This window comes from Chelmon rostratus, chromosome 4, assembly GCF_017976325.1.
Source record: "Chelmon rostratus isolate fCheRos1 chromosome 4, fCheRos1.pri, whole genome shotgun sequence".
NCBI classification, from domain to species: Eukaryota; Metazoa; Chordata; class Actinopteri; order Chaetodontiformes; family Chaetodontidae; genus Chelmon; species Chelmon rostratus.
This window is the reverse complement of record NC_055661.1, coordinates 30405290-30423591: the sequence shown is the minus strand read 5'-3', so window position 1 is coordinate 30423591 and position 18302 is coordinate 30405290. Positions and strand designations below refer to the sequence as shown.

The window sequence follows — 18302 nt, the reverse complement described above, 5'->3', positions numbered from 1 at the left end:
CTTCCTGCTGTGACATCAGATGTGTCTGATCCATTCAGACTGAAAGTTCATGTTTTCACAGATTGAAATCAGTTCTGATCAAATGTTTGGCAGAATTTACTGAGACCAGCATTTGTTGGTTTGAAGGACCAGCAGGTGCACTGAAGCCTGATGGGAGCTTGAATTCTGTCTGAGACACGTTGCCAGGCCAACAAGTATAACTACCTGGTCTCTCTGACAAAGGTCTTAAATGGTTCAGGTCTTATCTAACTGGTCGACAGTTCTTTGTGTCCACGGATGATCAGTCCTCTAATAAAACAGACCTGACATGTGGTGTCCCGCAGGGCTCTATCTTTGGTCCAGTTCTGTTCAGTCTTTGTACGTCACCACTTGACAAATTATTAGAAATCATCATCATCAGTTCTATGGTCAGTTTCATTCCATGTATCTCAGACATCAGCTGGTGGACGACTCAGAACTTCTTACAGTTCAATCAAGACCAGACTGAGATCCTTGTTATGGGAGTCAAAGCTGAGAGAGAGAAACTGTCTGAACACCTAAATCTACTGACACTAAAGGACCAGGTCAGAAACCTCGCTGTTATCATTGATTCACACCTAAAGTCTAAGAAAGCTGTTGGTCAGTTCCAGCTGTTCTGATGAAAACCAGAGAGTCCACATTACTCCAGTCTGGAAACCTTTGGTTACCGGTCTGCCACTGATTCACTGTGAAAGTCTTTGATTTTAAATCACTGACGGGCTCCGACATGGTTGAGACATGTGAGCCTACGAGGTCTCTTAGATCCTCTGACTGAAACCACTTGACTGTTTCTGAACCAGAACTAAAAGGCAAAGAGAAGCAGCTTTTGTTAATTACAGTCCAAAACTCTGGACCAGCCTCCCTGAAGGTCTGAGGGGGGCTACATCTGTTGACACCTTTAAACAAAATCTAAAGACACCTCCCTTTGACATCACGTTGTCCTGAAGCGTCTTTTTTACCTGACGGCTGTTTTGTCTCGTTGTTTTTTCAGTTCTACTTTATTTTCCTTGTTTTCATTGTTTTATCACTTTATGTTTTTATGTTATGTTGGATTTTATGCATGAACTGTGGTGTATAAATGAAGTTTATTGTTATTCTTCATTTTTGTTGTTAGGTGGAGATTTTATTTTCCTCTTGCAAGTAAAAAACATCAAACTGACGTTTTATTAAATCTGTTTAATTCACTCCACATGAACACAGCTTCATCACACATTCAAGGTTTGTGCACTTCAACTTTATTCAAAGTTATTCACCAGGTTCAAACTGTTCATGACTGAATTATTTCAATTAACGGATCTACGTGTCCCCAAAATACAAAACCCACAGTTTGCTGTCACACATCGCTAAAAACAAAAACACAAAGCAGGAAAAGTCGTTTAAAGACGTGAGACAAACAGTCATGTAACATCCAACCAACACCATGTGCTCTTTACCCAGCAGCCCCCAGCAGCCCCCAGCACCGAAGAAGCCCCGCCCCCCAAAGAACCGAAACATTCGGATGCTGATCACCATCACCTGAACACACGTTCTCTCCACATGATGCCGGGATGAAGACCTGATCCTGGGTCAGTCTGATACCTACAGATCACCAGATTATACAGAGGCTCTGTGGGAGTCACCAGGTGTTGGATCTGCATCAAAACAGTAAACTGAAGACCACAACCATGATCAGATCTACACCAGCAGCAAGCAGACTTCACTCGTTGGCCTGAACCCTGCTGCTTCTGTCATGAAGGATGTGACCTGGTATCAGAAACAGATCCAGATCCAGATCCAGAGGGGACTTCTAGTCGATAGCTGTTAAATATGAGAGGTCAAGTAAAGACGGGTCAGATCTGGTCCACAGAGGACAGGTAGAGACGGGTCAGATCTGGTCCACAGAGAGGACAGGTACAGGTCAGATCTGGTCCACAGAGAGGACAGGTAGAGACAGGTCAGATCTGGTCCACAGAGGACAGGTCAGAGGACAGGTCAGAGGACAGGTCCACCTGTGTGTATGTGAACAGTTGAACTCTGATTATTGATCTTCAGCTCGTTCAACAGTTTGGGCAGACGAAGGAAAACGATCAATTAACGACAATAAAAACAAAAGTTTGACAATCTGACGTGTTCTTCTGAACCAGAGGAGACGACATTTACTCGACTCGGTTCTTCACCGTGTTCTGTTGTTCAGCAGTAACGAACCAGATCAGACAAACAGCATCGATCGGTCGTGATCAGGATTTCCATGATCGATGAGAGTCCTGACGGTCGAACCTTCAGAAGCTCCGGCTGCTGTTCAAAGCTCTCAGGACGATGAATAAAACCGCGTCATCACAATTGTTCGCATCACTTCCCTTCACCTGAAGTGTTCTGACCCCGCCCATGTGATGCGCATTAATGTCAGATGAATCAGCCAATCAGAGCGCAGCTGAGCAGCAGCAGGAGTCTGAACTTCAGACCTGTCCAGGCCACTAAATCTAATCTAAAAATGGGTCAATAACCCAAACGGCAGCAGATTCACTTTAAAATATTCAAATACAGACCAAAATGTGACGTAACGAGAACTTCTGGTCTGCAGGTTGACCACAGGACCATCAGTCACATCACTGCCTTTGAGAATCTGATCAGTAACATACAGCTTCAACCTGTTTTCAGGTGGTCTGGTAGCTGAGAGGAAGAATCCATCGTCCTCGGGATCATCAATGATTCAAATGAATTTTCTGAAACATGAACATCAAACTCTCCGTCTGATCCTGTCTAAATCTAAACCACATGAAGTCCAGATGAGTGAAGAGCTGAACCTGCTTCAGCACCTCCGGCCTTCACTCTGTGTGTGTTATTGGTTGGCATGGAAACACATGATTGACAGGCTGACCCCTCCTCCCGGCATCTTGCTCAAAGGCAACAAGGAAACGACAGCGAGCGAACAGGAAGGCCTCGAACAGAAAGAGGAAGCAAAGGTGGCGGGAGGAGAGAGGGTCTGTTAGTGTGGCATCTCGTCCTCTCTGGGGCTGATGGGAAATATTCCTGTCCCTGTTTATTTGAGGTCCAGCACCATGTTGGCCGGGTTCTCCAGGTACTCCCTCCACAGGTTGGAGAAGCGACACATGGTGGCTCCGTCTATGATGCGATGATCTGCCGACCAGCTGACGTTCATGATGTGAGCTCGGACCACCTGACCACCGGCGTCAAACCGGGGGAGGACCTGACGGCCAAATAAAACACAGGGGGGGTGAAGTCAGGATGACTTTTTAGACCTGATCTGTCTTTCAAATCTCTGGATTTCAGTTTCTGTCACTTTAAAAAATGTCTAAAGATTTTGATTTGGCAACAAATCACAACGTGAACCGAGCCGACGTGAATCAGATGAATTCTGCTCTGTGACTCCTCGACTTCCTGTTCTTTAAACTGTACACTTTTACAAACGGTGGTGTTCCTCTGGTTTTTTTGTTCAACGGGGGGGGCATCCTGCATAAAATAAGGTAAATGTATGTTTCTATGCCGATAACACCAAACAAAGACTCGTGTAATTGTCCAAATATGAGCCTGAAGCTCGGTCCAGGAGGGGGTACTGACCCTTCAATGAGCTCTCAGTTATTCTACTCGTCATGGTTACTATGGTAACAGACATGGACATCGTGAGAAATCTGTGATTTTGCATTTAAACGTGATGACTGAACTTTTTACAGTGTGGAATTCTTCTGAGAATCACATCTGAAGAAGATGATGTTGTGGTTTTATAACAGTCAGATAATCCTGATGTTCCAGGTAAAGTTTGGAACCCACCTGGATTTTTCCCAGAGCTCCGATGGCGACTTCAGGAGGAAGAATGACGGGCTTAGCGTACGTCCCTCCGATCTGGTTGAAATGAAAGAGAGCACACATTAATGCTGGTCCAGACCTGCAGCGGCAGCTCAGACTTCCGGTTCGGCCGCTGTGTTCTCGTCGGACTCACCGATCCGATGTTGGACAGGGTGAACGTTCCTCCGCTGAGATCGGCGGTTCCCAGCTGACCCGCGGCGCCGAGCGTCTGCAGGCGGTTTAACTCCTGAGCGATCTCGAACACGCTGAGCAGCTGAACGTTTTTCACGTTAGGAACCAGCAGACCCTGACTGGTGTCCATCGCCAGGCCGATGTTATGAGACGCCTGAAGCACAGAGAGCGATCTGTCAACGTCAGCGGCGACAACCGCGATCTGACACCGACCGTCCGTCTGACCGACCGACCGACCGACCGGTGCTGCCGATACACACCCCGTTTATAGAGGTCCAAACTCTGACCCCAATGTGAACCGAGTGGAACATTTTTAACAGTAAATGTAACGGAACATTATTGAATATTCATTCTTCTTATTATTATTATTATTCAGGAACAACACAGACACGAGTTCTCCTGGTTCTTTTAAAAAGGAAACAGTATACAAACACCGTATGTGCTGGTAAAATGCAGCAACATGTATCTGAATACTTCGTGGACCTTCCTCTTAAAAAAAAACAAAAATAAGTCAAACTCAGAAAAATCAAAGTTGATGAACTGGACTCGGCACCTTGTACGTGATGTTCTGGCAGCCTTCGTCCACCGAGGCGTTGAGGATCGGAAAGTGCAGGAGGCTGAGGGAGGCAGCCTGGACCAATGAGAGCACAGCATTCACTTTATTCATTGATAATTCATTAACAACACTAAACGGTTAACCAATCAGCATCAACAGGAAGGTTTTCATCATCAGACCTTGATGAAGAACGGCATGTAGCTCAGTTTGATGCCTCGACCTTCAGTGACAGACTTGAGTTCAGCTCTCAGAGACACCAGACGACTCAGGTCGACTTCATCACAGTAACCAAAGTGAGGAATCTTCAGCGCCGCCGTCATTGTCTTCACCATCGCTTTGTGGAAACCTGGAGACAAGAAAGCCACCACCAAGCCTTCAGCAGGAGACGGACTGGACTCCCCCAGTTAAATCTGCAGAAGAGCTGAGAGAACCTGATCCAGTTCAACTTCAGCTCCAGACTGTTTGTCTGTAGTGGAGCAGACTTTAACATCAGCTGGTCTCAGTGGTTTTAATCTGTCGTGTTTCCCCTCAGTAACGATCTGACAGACCAGACATAACACGCTAACAAACACGCAGGCCTCAACGAACCGACATGACAGACAACAAAGATGTGAAAGAGCTGGATGTCAGCTGCAGGTACGCATGATGTCTTCATACAGACCTGTTTTTATTTGTTCACATTAAAAGTTGCTTCTGCTTCTTAATGAATGAAAGATGATTTCATCCATCAGAAACTGACCGGACAGACAGCTGAGCTGTTAAACTACAGACAACCATCGTCATCGTCATCATTTAACCCTTTTCCTAAAACCGTCTCTGACCTTTGAGGGGCTCTGTGACGTCCTTGCCGGTGAAGACGGGTCTGGGTGTTGCGGGTGAAGGTTTGACAGCTGCCGGAGTGCTCACGGGCCTGGCGGCTGCAGCGGGGGCCGGAGGTGGAGGCTGGATCTCCTGAAACAGGGTCGGAGGTAGGATGGCGCCCGTCTGCTTCGCCAGGTAGTTCAAGATGTCCTCCTTCAGGATCCGTCCGTCTTTACCCGTCCCCACAACCTCACTGAGCTTAATCTGTTAGTGAGACCAGTTAAACCAGTAACAGTTACACTGGGGACAAACCGGGACCGCTGTAACGGACTGGAGACACACACTGGGAACACTGGACAAAGTGGGACAGACTTACATTGTTCTCCATGGCGAGGCGTCTGACAGCGGGTGTGGCCTGGGTCTTGTGACCTTTGATCTCCTGGTGGGTGTGTTCTTCTCGAGCCATGGCCGGCGTCTCCACCACGTCCTCCTCCTGGATGACCTCTGGACAACAACGGTCAGAGTTTTAGAACAACAGGAAGCAGTAAAGACCAGGTCCCTGATATCGATGTCGTGTCTCACCTGAGCTGAACTCTGTCTCAATGTCGACCAGAGGTTTGCCCACTAACGCGGTGGCATCGACGTCATAGTACAGTTTTTTGATGACTCCATCGTAGCGGCTCGTGATGGTGACCGACGCCTTGTCGCTCTGAACCTCACAGATACTGTCGAACTGAGACACCTTATCGCCCTCCTTCACGTACCTGAGAGACAAAACCATCGTTATAGAGCAAAGGGAAACACCACCGAGTAGGAACAGTTTCAGTGGTTTGACTGGTAACGTCTCTGGTCCCAGGGTAGTTACTGTGGTTTGGTGGTCTTCGTAATGTCTCTGTCGTGGTCTTTGTGGTCTCATATACAGTCTCTGGAGGTTTCGTGGTCTCAGTATTGGTACGGTCTCTGGAGGTTTCGTGGTCTCAGTATTGATACGGTCTCTGGAGGTTTCGTGGTCTCAGTATTGATACGGTCTCTGGAGGTTTCGTGGTCTTGGTACATACCACTCCTTCACCGTCACTTCCATGATTCCCTCTCCGATGTCCGACAGTTTGAATTGGACGACCGGTCCTCGACTCACTGCAGGTAAAAGCACAACGATGACATCGTCACCACGCCTTCCTGTGGACACCTGGACTCAGAGAGGCCTGAAGGACTCAAACCTGTTGATCTGGATTGTCTGAACACCCTGGAAAGCCTGAACCCTGAGCAGTCCTTTCCAGGATGAGAGGAGAGGAAACGAGTGGAGAAACAGTTCGTCGTGTTTCCTCGACAGGATTCCGCGTCAGTCCGTCAGGAAGTGTCTCATGATGTCAACAGTTCAACAAGAAAATATTCTAAATTTAATGATTAGAAATAAATCTGATGGAAACATAGGGCTGCAACAATTACTCCATTAATTGATCACTATTTTGATGATCGATTCATCGGTTTGAGTAAGTTTTTAAGCTTCTTAAACATCCTCTGTGACAGCCAGCTGAACGTCTTTGGGCTGTGGACAAATGAAGACATCTGAGGATCTAATCTTGAGAAACACTGAGCGATATTTTATATAGTTGGGTCTGTTTTTTTCAGGTCCGTTCATGTATTCTGAAGTTTGGAGATCACAGGGCCCCACATCTGGTTCCTGAATTACTGAAACCGGACAAACCAGATCTGAACTCTGCCGTCTCTGAGTGTCTTATTCACTGATTATAAACTGGAGGTTCAGACTCGAGTGTAAAACTCTTAAAGTATTAAGCCACTGAAGAAAAAATACAAATTAACCCCTGGAACAAGACCATTAAGAGGATCTGGTTCCTGCTGGTCTGGACTTACCGACGGCGGTGTAGAGCGTCCTGCTGCTGAATGTCTGGAGGTTTCTGTCACATCTGAAGGCGAGCGGCTGCAGCGCTCTGTCAGATCTGAAGTTCTGCAGCCGGAAACATCGGCGGCGGTACTGCTGACTGAGCTGGCAGACAAAGACAGCAGGGACAAAGATCACCTGTACGTTCTACAACACACGGTCCATACAGGTGGAGACCGCACGGAGACTTCATCAGGTCCCACTGTCGCTTCTGCAGCAAAATCAATCTAAACTCTGGCTGTGACTGTGTACACACAGCGATCTGTATCATGACCCCCGCAGGTGTCACAGGACCACAAAATCTACAGAGGTCTGCGGGGGTCAAAGGGTAGAAAATCAAAGTGGAAATGAGAAAGAATAAACCGAGATCAAAATATTCAGAGGAGCTTCAGTTTAACAGGAACAATGAGTCCTTCAGAATAAAAGCATGAGTGTTGCTGAACCTGACTGTGACAGAACACAGAAGGCTGCCACTAAAATCAACATTCAGCATCATCTAAAAAAGCTGCGACACATAAACAGACAAAATGTTCAAATGTAAAATATTATTTTATGTCATGTTCCTTGAAGCTGCTAAAGACCCGCTCCAATGAAAATCCAACATGTCTATGGGATGTTTTTCTACACGCTACAGGACATGTCAGGAGCAAAGTAATCAGTCAAAACCGTGGATGAACTTTTCCACTTTGGGACAGCAGGGGACCGATGACGGCTTCAGACAGGGTCAGCCACCTGAGAACCACGGCAAGGCTTTCACATCATATCGTTTTTAATGCTGCGAGTCCTTTCCGACACATTAAAGGCGACCCCGAACAAGTCAGTGCTCTGATCATCACTGTTCGCCATCATGTGGTGTGCAGTCGCTATGACAACAGAACAGGCAGCGGTTAGAGGAGCAGGTGTGCTCGAGGGCTTCTGCATCCTGCATATCGATGTAATTTTATAATGCAACACTGATCTACACTGTGACAGAAGAGTCCAGGAAACTCAACTGAGCAACTGTGAATTAATTAATTCATCAACACTTTCACAAAACGAAACACCTGACAGGTCAAGTTCTTCATCACCTTTCTGTCAACACACCTATATATAGTGTTGAAGCCATCACAGGTCATACCTCAGACTGTCATTACTACAGACACAGCAGGAACATCACAGATGGCACTGATACATTAAACCTGCTGCTGGTTCCAGGGTCCTGGCGAACTGGACACCTGATGGAACTGAGTCATCATTAACAAAGGTTGCTTCACCTGTGACTTTTACACTGTGGTATTTCTACCTTGACTGAAGAAAAGACCTGAGTACTCCTTGGCTGCCTGCGGGGGAAATTTGTCTTGGACTCAGAACTCCTGATCCACCATGATCACTGTAAAGTTCACTGTAAATCACAACCGTCGAGCTCAGACACTTGGACCCGTCAGTCAGTCTCTGCTGTACCCTCAGCAGCCTGTTAGCTGTTAGCAGTCTGAGTCCTTCAGCTGCGTGTGACCCAGCAGCTCGTTCACCTGTACGATTTGCTAGGAGATGCTAACTGAAACTGAATGCTAACACACCAGGTAATAGCTGTGACCAGTTTGTTTAGAAGCGAACAGGTATCACAGACCGATCAATCAGTCAGAGAGAGAGAGACAGAGCAGCCGGCGGTTCCTCATCCTGTTAGCATTAGCATCAGAACTGACATGGCAGTAGAAGTTACAATACAGCAGCTAACAGGCTAAGCTATGTAGCTGATCGAGTGACGGAGGGATGACGTCAGTGTTAGCTCCACGCTAGCAGCACAAATAAACCGACAGAAAGTTGAAACATTTAAACGGCGGCAGATTAACTTTGTATTTCTCACCAGCCGTCTGAACATAGTGAAGGAGCCTCTGGTCACCGCCGCCATCATTCCCTCTCTGGTGCCGCTGCCTAACGTCACACCTTCACGCCCCTCTCACGGCCAATCATCGTTCAGCGTTTTCTTCTCCTTTTCTTTCAGCAGACTGGACGCAACATAGATATCACGCTGCCACCAAGCGGTCAGCAGGGTTAGTACAGAAACTACATGTCCATTCGTTTTAGCTTCTCTTCAGATAGATAGATAGATAGATAGATAGATAGATAGATAGATAGATAGATAGATAGATAGATAGATAGATAGATAGATACTTTATTTATCTCCAAGGAGAAATTTGCAGTTCCAGCAGCTCAAAAAGGTGGACACACAAGGGCATGCAAAATAAGAACAGGAATTACTTTCAAGTACAGATCAACCTTCAAGTAAGGCACAACTTTCAAGTGAGATACCAATATAAGAAAAAATAGTGAAGCATAAAATAAAGAACTAAGCTATACAGGATAAACATCTCAACGAAACATTCGAGCAGTTAAATATGTGCGCAGTAGTGCAGTTGTGCAAAGTAGCAGTGTGCAATAGTCGGTTTGAGTCCAGCATATGGATGTGTGTGAGATAAAGTGCGTGTGTCCATGTGTGGTGTAGGTGTGCAGTGGGTTCGGAGTTGTTGTGTTGGTTAATGTTTTTGTCGCCCTCCCCGAGAGGTGTTGAAGAGCCGTACAGCGTGGGGGAGGAACGATCTTTTCAGTCTGTCCGTAGAGCAGGACAATGACAGCAGTCTGTCACTGAAGCTGCTCCTCTGCCTGGAGATGGCGCTGTGCAGTGGATGATCAGATTGTCTATTATGGACAGGAGCTTATTCAGTTTTAAAGTTTACTTTAAAATTAATTCAGTCCATATTAATCTTACAGCTTTATTGGATATGAACTTATTAGATAGATAATGATTTTTTAACTTAATTGATTTACATGAAAATTCAATTCAAACCGCAGGATTGGAATAACGAGAGCTCCATACTTTTACCTTTTACCTTACCTTGTAATTTTCTACGATGTGGTTTGGTGGGGTTGTGGAAGCTCTGAGAGGGGCAGAAAAAGACTAAACAAACTGTTCAGGAGACCTGGCTCTGTCCTGGACTGCCCTCTGGACACCATAAAGGAGGTGGGTGAGAGTAGGATGTTAGCCAAGTTGACATCAATCATGAACAATCCCTCTCACCCCCTGCATGAGAAGGTCGAGGGTCTGAATCAGCTCCTTCAGTAACAGACTGCTGCATCCAGTGTGAAAGAAGGAACGCTGCCGCAGCCTGCAGTCCGCGGGTCCTTCATACCAACAGCTGTCAGACTGTTTAACTCCAGCATCAGTTAATGCAGCACTGTGTTCATGTTGTTTCACATCACAACATCACAAAACCTGCTGTTTGTACTAATGTTATTTATGTTAACATTCACTCACATCCAATACCTTTAAGTTTAGTTTATTTACTTGGGGAAACACACACACATGCAATATGTAATATTGCATGCATACTTATGCAATGTTACATATTTTTACTGTATTATATATTTTTCTACAGTGTAATACTACAAAACACTGTATCTATCTACGATATCTGACTCATGTTGCAATTCAATATGGCAGTATTTAGTGTTTTTATGACAATAGTATTTTATGCTCTTATAAATAATGTACAAATATATGTATATAGTATTGTTTTTCCGTCCTATCGAAGTAAAAAAACATCCCTGACTTTGAATACATTACACACACACACACACCCACACACACACACATACACACACAGTGACTCTGCAGTGATCATCGGCAGCATCATAACGGTGTATTGTTGTTCTTCACGCAGCCTGCAGGAGGCGACAAAACGGAACCACCGCATATATCAAGTTCTCTGAAAACACCACAGTAAAACCGGAAATGGCCAATCAGTGCTCCATCTTAAACAAATCTTTATTGATGCTCAACACAGCTGTTGAGCATCAATAACCAACTGTTTGGTTCAATTTGGGAAAAATGAACATGAATTTACTTGTTGACCCTTATGTTTCAGAGATTTTAGTTCTCATATTTTCAGTTATTACAGAAACCATTGGACATGGTTGTTTTTGGCTTCATATCTAAGTAATTATTGCTAAACAGTTTGACCAAGATATATTTGCAGGTGATTCTTTTATCATCCAACAAAGCACTAAAACAATAACTTTATCTTATTTTGAAAGCGTTCGGAAGTAGCTGTAGTCACTCCGTGTAACTTGACATAGAGAAGTTCCAGACGAAGAAGAAGAATCATAAACAGTAGAAGAAAAGTCCCGGAGGCTGAGGTCCAGCGGGAACGTTTCTGTGGAAAAGTTAGAGTTTTCAGTCTCGTATGACGATGGAGCCCTCGGTGGTGGAGATAGACGGCAGCGTGATGGAGGGAGTGAGTACTCACGCTTTATTCAAAGGAGAAGTTAGAGTTGCTGTTGTTCCACGCTGCGAACATGCTAACAGAATGCTAACAGCGGTGAGCCGGTGCTGAGCCAACTGATGTCTGTTGTGTTACGCCGTTATCGGTTCTCCGCAGGGTGGACAGATCCTGAGAGTCTCCGCGGCGCTCAGTTGCATCACCGGGTCCTCCATCAAAATCACTAAAATCCGAGCCGGCAGAAGCACACCGGGTCTCAGGTGAGTTAGCAGCTCCCTGGCTAGCCGGCTAACGTTAGCCTATTCATTGGAATAGAGTCGTCGCCTAACTTACGTAGCAGACATTAACAATAAAAACAAAACGCATGCACCGTTAATGTTAATGTGTGTATCATTAAACCAATACATGTTATAAATATTTAATACTTAACCGAATTCGTCTAGTTTCCATGTTCGCTAAAAGCCTCCTGGTTTCCTTTGGATGCTGCTGTGGGGAAACTTTGGTTCGGTCGTATGTGAAGCCTCTATTGAGAAAAGAAGACGCCGACCAGACTCAATTCAAAAGTTCCGTAAAATAATAATAATATGTGTGACTGATCGGTAAACGTATCAAACTAGATCAAACATCACTGAACTGGGGCCGTTTTTAAATTCGGCAGCCGTCCTCTTCATGCAGCGGCTTTTAAATGAGTGAAACTTTAATACAAACCTTCAGACTCCGGCGCTCTGCCGCAGTCTCTCCACCAGAAAAGTCCGCGAACAGCGCCACCAAGCGGCTGTGATCTCTTCTGTTCAATTAGTTTATTGATAAAATCAATGTGCCGAATTTACAAGAACATCCTTGCAATCCAAAACCAGTTGTAGTCATATAGCCAGTCTATGTTACTTTGCTGTAATTCCCAAAACAGGGTTTTCTTTTTGGGAATTCCTTCATAAAACTAGTGTGCCTGGTTTCATGAAGCAGAGGACCCACAACATTAAAAACATGTCTGTTAAGTCACAGTTTGGTGCATTTTTAGTGAGAACAGAGGAAACAACAACTGGAGTCTGGTGAAATTGTCTCAAACAGAATCAGATGTTCACTGTTTCATTAAGTTACAGATATACACCATATTATATTAGTGTGTGTGTGTGTGTGTGTGTGTGTGTGTGTGTGTTCAGACCGCAGCACCTGAGTGGCCTTCAGCTGGTCTCAGATCTGTGTTCTGGCAGCCTGCAGGGAGCCGCCATCGGCTCCACCGATATCAGTCTGACTCCTGGAAAGATCCAGTCTGGAAACCACACAGCAGACACACAAACAGCAGGGTGAGATCGTCTGTCTGTCTGCCTGTCTGTCTGTCTCTCTGTCTGTCTGTCTGCCTGCCTGCCTGTCTCTCTGTCTGTCTGTCTGTCTCTCTCTCTGTCTGTCTCTCTCTCTGTCTGCCTGCCTGTCTGTCTGTCTGTCTTACTGTCTGTCTGCCTGTCTCTCTGTCTCTCTCTCTGTCTGTCTGTCTGTCTGTCTGTCTGTCTGTCTTACTGTCTGTCTGCCTGTCTCTGTCTCTCTCTGTCTGCCTGCCTGCCTGCCTGTCTGTCTGCCTGTCTGTCTCTCTGTCTCTCTCTCTGTCTGTCTGCCTGTCTGTCTGTCTGTCTGTCTCTCTGTCTGCCTGCCTGTCTGTCTGTCTGTCTGCCTGTCTCTCTGTCTCTCTCTCTGTCTGCCTGCCTGCCTGTCTGTCTGTCTGCCTGCCTGTCTCTCTCTCTGTCTGCCTGCCTGCCTGTCTGTCTCACAGACAGTCCACCTCTGTTGGTTTTGTTTGACACATATCAAATCAAACATCATCCACCTTTCAATTTGTTGATACGTATAATATATTGATGTGTGTGTGTGTGTGTGTGTGTGTGTCAGGAGTGTGTGTCTGCTGCTGCAGGTCGCTCTGCCCTGCGCTCTGTTCTCTGACGCCTCCTCACAGCTCTGCCTGAAGGGAGGAACCAACGCAGAGATGGCTCCTCAGATCGACTACACAGTCAAGGTACACGCCGAGTACACACCGAGTACACACCGAGTACACGCCGAGTACACACTGAGCAGACTGAGTACACACCGAGTACACGCCGAGTACACACTGTGTAATAATATGTAAATTCTCTTTTTCAGGTGTTTAAACCAATCGTGGAGAAGTTTGGAGTCCATTTTGACTGTGACATCAGAATGAGGTCAGTTCCTGTTTACAGCCAATAGAAACAGTCGAACTGTGTCCGAGCCGTGTGTGTGTGTGACTGCGTGTTCATGTGTTTCAGGGGTTACTACCCTAAAGGTGGAGGTGAGGTGGTGGTGACGGTGAACCCGGTCAAAGAGCTGCAGCCCGTCACCATGACGGAGAGAGGAAACATCACCAAGATCTACGGCCGAGCGTTCGTCGCCGGCGTCCTGCCCTTCAAGGTCGACAACCGTTCACACGAGTGCCTGAAACATAGCCTGAAGGTTCAAATCAGCCACGAGGTGGCGCTGCAAATACAAAGACAGTAATCTGCCTCTCCAAACGAGGGCGTGGTCCAGGTGCAGCTGATGTCATCAATCAATCAATCAATCAATCAATCAATCAATCAATCAATCAATCAATCAATCAATCAGCAGCAGCAGCAAAGTGTTTCTCAGGCTTTTGTTTTGAAAGTTTGCTGTTGAAACTCTTTCTGTACTTTTATTAACTCCACATTCTTCCGTGTTTCTTACGTCTTTGTGCTGATCAGAGACACGCAGACGTGTCATAGTGTCTCTTGGCTCTCATTGGCTGACGTTCAGTGTAAACCTGAGGCAGACGTTTTCTGCAGCGCAGCATCAGCTGATTGAAGATATTCAAGGTGTTTAAACACAAGCAGCCGAACGAGTTAAAAGACAACAGAGACTCTGAATCTGACGAGACGCCTTTCAGACTGAACCAGCAGGTGTTATTCACCTGTGTGACCGACATCGTGTGTGTTCATCACCTTCACTGATCAGTTTGTCGTATTGATCTTATTGGTCGTGTTTGTGTCCAGTTGGCTAAAGACATGTCGGCGGCTGCTGTTCGAACCATCAGGAAGGAAATCAAAGAACTGTACATCAACATCCAGCCGCTGCAGGAGAAAGAAAAGGCCTGTGGCAACGGCAACGGCATCATGTAAGTCCCGCCCACCCGCTGGCATCAGCTGCCTTCACGAAAGCAGCTGCGGCTCTCTGATTGGTCCGTCTCCTCTTTGTGTTTCAGAATCATCGCAGAGTCGTCGACAGGTTGTGTGTTCGCAGGTTCGGCTCTGGGGAAGAAAGGTGAGGGCGTCGCCCGCAGCGAGACCAAATGCTGAAAGTCTAAAGGCCAGATACTCGTTTATCAATCATCAATAACCACCTGCATACTTCTGTGTCTCAGGTGTTTATGCAGATAAAATAGGTATTGAAGCTGCTGAGATGTTGCTGAGAAACATCAGACACAACGGCTGTGTGGACGAATTCCTGCAGGACCAGGTGAGACCCAAACCTGCTGACCCCACCTCGCACGGCCCCTCGCACGGCCCCTCGCACGGCCCCTCCCACAGCCCCTCCCACAGCCCCTCCCACAGCTTTGAGTTCACGTTGAGGACCTCATGGATAAAACCTCAGTCACAAACACTTAGTGAGCTCGTCTCCGTTTCGTCTCCGTTATGATTCAGATGAGTTTGGGGGTTTTTGAGTTGCAGTACTGCGAGTGGCCACTGGGTGGATCTGGGCCAGTTTACACAGAGGTTCCAGACTGTTCCTCAGTACCAGGCCAGTCCACGTTCTGCCCCCAGTACAGCAGTTTCACTAAAATTAAGACGACTTAATACAGCCACCGTTTCCATGGTAACAGTGACACCTGCTGACCAGTGTTTCCATGGTGACACTCAGTGAAGCCTGCTGACAAACATGCCTGATGATTGTTAACATGTTGGAAACAGTCTGTCTGAAGCCAGCCCTGCTCTCCTCCTCTTCCTCCACAGCTCATCATCTTCATGGCGTTGGCAAAGGGAACGTCTCGGATTCGAACCGGCGCCGTGACGCTGCACACACAGACGGCCATTCACATCGCAGAGCAGCTGACTCAGGTGACTGACACTGCAGAGGGTTCAACGGGGGGGACGAACACGTGTTTAATATTCCAGACTTTTCTGTCGCCTCCTCCAGCTCTGACGCAGCTTCGCTCTCTGGAGTCGTTCTCTCAGCCGCTTCATGACGTCGTCACCTGGAACGATTCTCCGGCGGTCTTGAAGGAGTTCTCTTATACGCTGAACACTTGTTGGCTGCTTTTCCTTCTCTCTGAGCTCCAACTCATCTCAAAGCAGCTCAGCTGGGTTCAGGTCAGGTGACTGTGGAGACCAGGTCATGTGATGCAGCCCTCGTAGAGGTGGAGGTGTGTTCTGGGTCATTGTCCTGTTGAAGAACACGTGATGGTCCAACAAACCAGCTGCCGCAGGATGCTGTGGTAGCCATGCTGGTTCTACACCATCACACCTCCACCCTTCCCTGCTGCTTCACGGTGGAACCACACCTGCAGGGACCATCTGTTCACCTTCTCTGCGTCTGAGTCCAGGCCTCCACTGGTCAGATGTCCAGTCCTCGTGTTTCTTGACCTGAGCAGTTCTCGTCTTCGTCTTGGTCTCTCAGTCGTGGTTTCTTTGCAGCAGTTGGAGCATGAAGGCTGGATTCACTCAGTCTCCTCCATCAGGTGGTGTTGAGACGTGTCTGCTGCTTGTGGTGAACTTGTCCTCTGCAGCAGAAGGACCTCCTGGTCTTCTGTCCTGGATCAGTCCTCATGAGAGCCAGTTTCATCAGAGCCTTTGATGGTTTTTGTGACTCACTTGAAGATACAAAGTTCTTTCATGGTTGACTAGAGCTGTTTACTGAACACCAACTGTGTGTGTGTGTGTGTGTGTGTGTGTGTGTGTGTGTGTCTGTGTGTCTGTGTGTCTGTGTGTCTGTGTGTGTGTGTGTGTGTGTGTGTCTGTCTGTCTGTGTGTCTGTGTGTCTGTCTGTCTGTCTGTGTGTCTGTGTGTGTGTCTGTCTGTCTGTCTGTGTGTGTGTGTGTCTGTGTGTGTGTGTGTCTGTGTGTCTGTGTGTGTGTCTGTCTGTCTGTCTGTGTGTGTGTGTCTGTGTGTGTGTGTCTGTCTGTCTGTGTGTCTGTGTGTGTGTGTGTGTGTGTGTGTGTCTGTCTGTCTGTCTGTCTGTGTGTGTGTGTGTCTGTCTGTCTGTGTCTGTCTGTGTCTGTCTGTGTGTGTGTGTGTGTGTGTGTGTGTGTCTTCTCTTTCTGACTCATTAATATTCAAACATGATTTTTTTCTATTTTCAGGCAAAGTTCACAATAACAAAGTGTGAGGATGAGCTGAGCAGCAACGTCACCTTCATCATCGAATGTGAAGGATCAGGAGCAACTAACACCAACCTGTAGACACACACACTGAACACACACACACACACTGAACACACACACACACACACACTGACCACTCTCCGTCTCCACTGGACTGTGTGGTAGCTGCTCCTGTCATGGCGACCCTCTCAGCTTCTGTCTCTCAGGGTGTTTCTTTAATAAATAAATAAAAGTTTCCAACATTCACTTTGAGCCTTCTGTTTCTGAGTCTGTTCACTCTTCGTACGGGGGGGGGGGGGGCGATAGAAACCAATGAAATCTGCACACAGAGGTGGAAACACCCTCACTTTCAGTCCAGAGACACTGGATCTGACATTTCCCATAATGCACCAGGATGGTGTGTTTGGTCAGAGCCTCCCTGCCTCCAGATGTAAACTCAGACTGACATCACTGTGACATCATCACTGAGCTCGATGCGTGACCTTTAGAACCTGCAGAACGACCCTTTAATGGAAGAAGCTCCATGAAGTCTGTCATCTGTTCTGTACGGCCCTCTTACCTGGTCAGGTGCTTTGATCACATCACACAGTCTTCATCAGAATGAAAGACGGATGGATAAATAAATAAAGTATTGATCCCCGGAGGGAAACTGCAGTGTTGCAGCAGACATTCATGTCACAAAACACACATAACTGACACGAAGCTGACCTGAGGTAGGTGAGAAAAACACTTTTAGATAAAGAAAATAAGATGAATATAATCTGTCGAACCCGGTTCGATCCCACCTGGGATCTTTCTGTGTGGAGTTTGCATGTTCTCCCTGTGCAGCGTGGGTTTTCACCGGGTTCCTCCCACAGTCCAAAAACATGCTGAGGTTAATTGATAATTCTAAATTGTCCGTAGGTGTGAATGAGTGGTGTGCGTGGTTGTCTGTCTCTATGTGTAGCCCTGTAGTAGGCTGGCGACCTGCCCAGGGTGTCCCCTGCCTTCACAGAAATTCACCTCTGTGTCATTTATGTTCAGTCTGGTGAGGTGACACCTGTCAGACAGGTGAGCAGCTCCTGGCTGTGATGAAGGGTGCATCCTCCAGAGGGCGCTAGCAGCACATTATACCATCAGTTTGTTGTTTTGGGTTGTGGAGGAGCTGTGAACACCTGCTGGAAACAGACTCCCCAGGACTCACCTGACGGGTCAGTTTGTGTTTTGTAGGCAGATAATAAAGTTTGATAACTGGAACAGTGAATGTGCAGATTTTTCCTTGATGAAATGTCAACACAGATCAGTGAGATCAGTCTGAAAAATCTGACTGATGTGTTCAAATCTACATTATGAGTTCGAATCGAGATGCTGAATCATTATCAGGACTTTTTTATGACATGAGAATCTTTCAGTATTTTATTTGTTTTAGACTTTCCATCCGTTGTTTTTCCTGTGGAGGAAGTGATGGAGGTTTTCTACAGG

The 18302-nt window shown here is 46.7% G+C and overlaps 2 protein-coding genes across 2 annotated transcripts; one reads left to right on the top strand and one right to left on the bottom strand.

Annotated features, from left to right (window-relative positions):
* Positions 1 to 1236: 1236 nt before the first annotated feature.
* dbt (dihydrolipoamide branched chain transacylase E2) lies at positions 1237 to 9152 on the bottom strand. Its single transcript, XM_041935242.1, has 11 exons — positions 9094 to 9152; positions 7223 to 7355; positions 6409 to 6484; positions 5933 to 6114; positions 5727 to 5854; positions 5371 to 5614; positions 4729 to 4895; positions 4547 to 4624; positions 3956 to 4147; positions 3787 to 3858; positions 1237 to 3205 (listed from the first exon to the last, which is right to left on the bottom strand). The coding sequence occupies exons 1-11, from the start codon at positions 9139 to 9141 to the stop codon at positions 3038 to 3040; spliced, it is 1488 nt and encodes a 495-aa protein (XP_041791176.1). The 5' UTR covers positions 9142 to 9152; the 3' UTR covers positions 1237 to 3037.
* Positions 9153 to 11372: 2220 nt separating this feature from the next.
* Positions 11373 to 17087, top strand: rtca (RNA 3'-terminal phosphate cyclase). Its single transcript, XM_041935780.1, has 11 exons — positions 11373 to 11521; positions 11666 to 11766; positions 12667 to 12810; positions 13388 to 13511; positions 13637 to 13695; positions 13780 to 13921; positions 14518 to 14639; positions 14727 to 14785; positions 14886 to 14980; positions 15475 to 15579; positions 16821 to 17087. The coding sequence occupies exons 1-11, from the start codon at positions 11471 to 11473 to the stop codon at positions 16917 to 16919; spliced, it is 1101 nt and encodes a 366-aa protein (XP_041791714.1). The 5' UTR covers positions 11373 to 11470; the 3' UTR covers positions 16920 to 17087.
* Positions 17088 to 18302: the final 1215 nt, after the last annotated feature.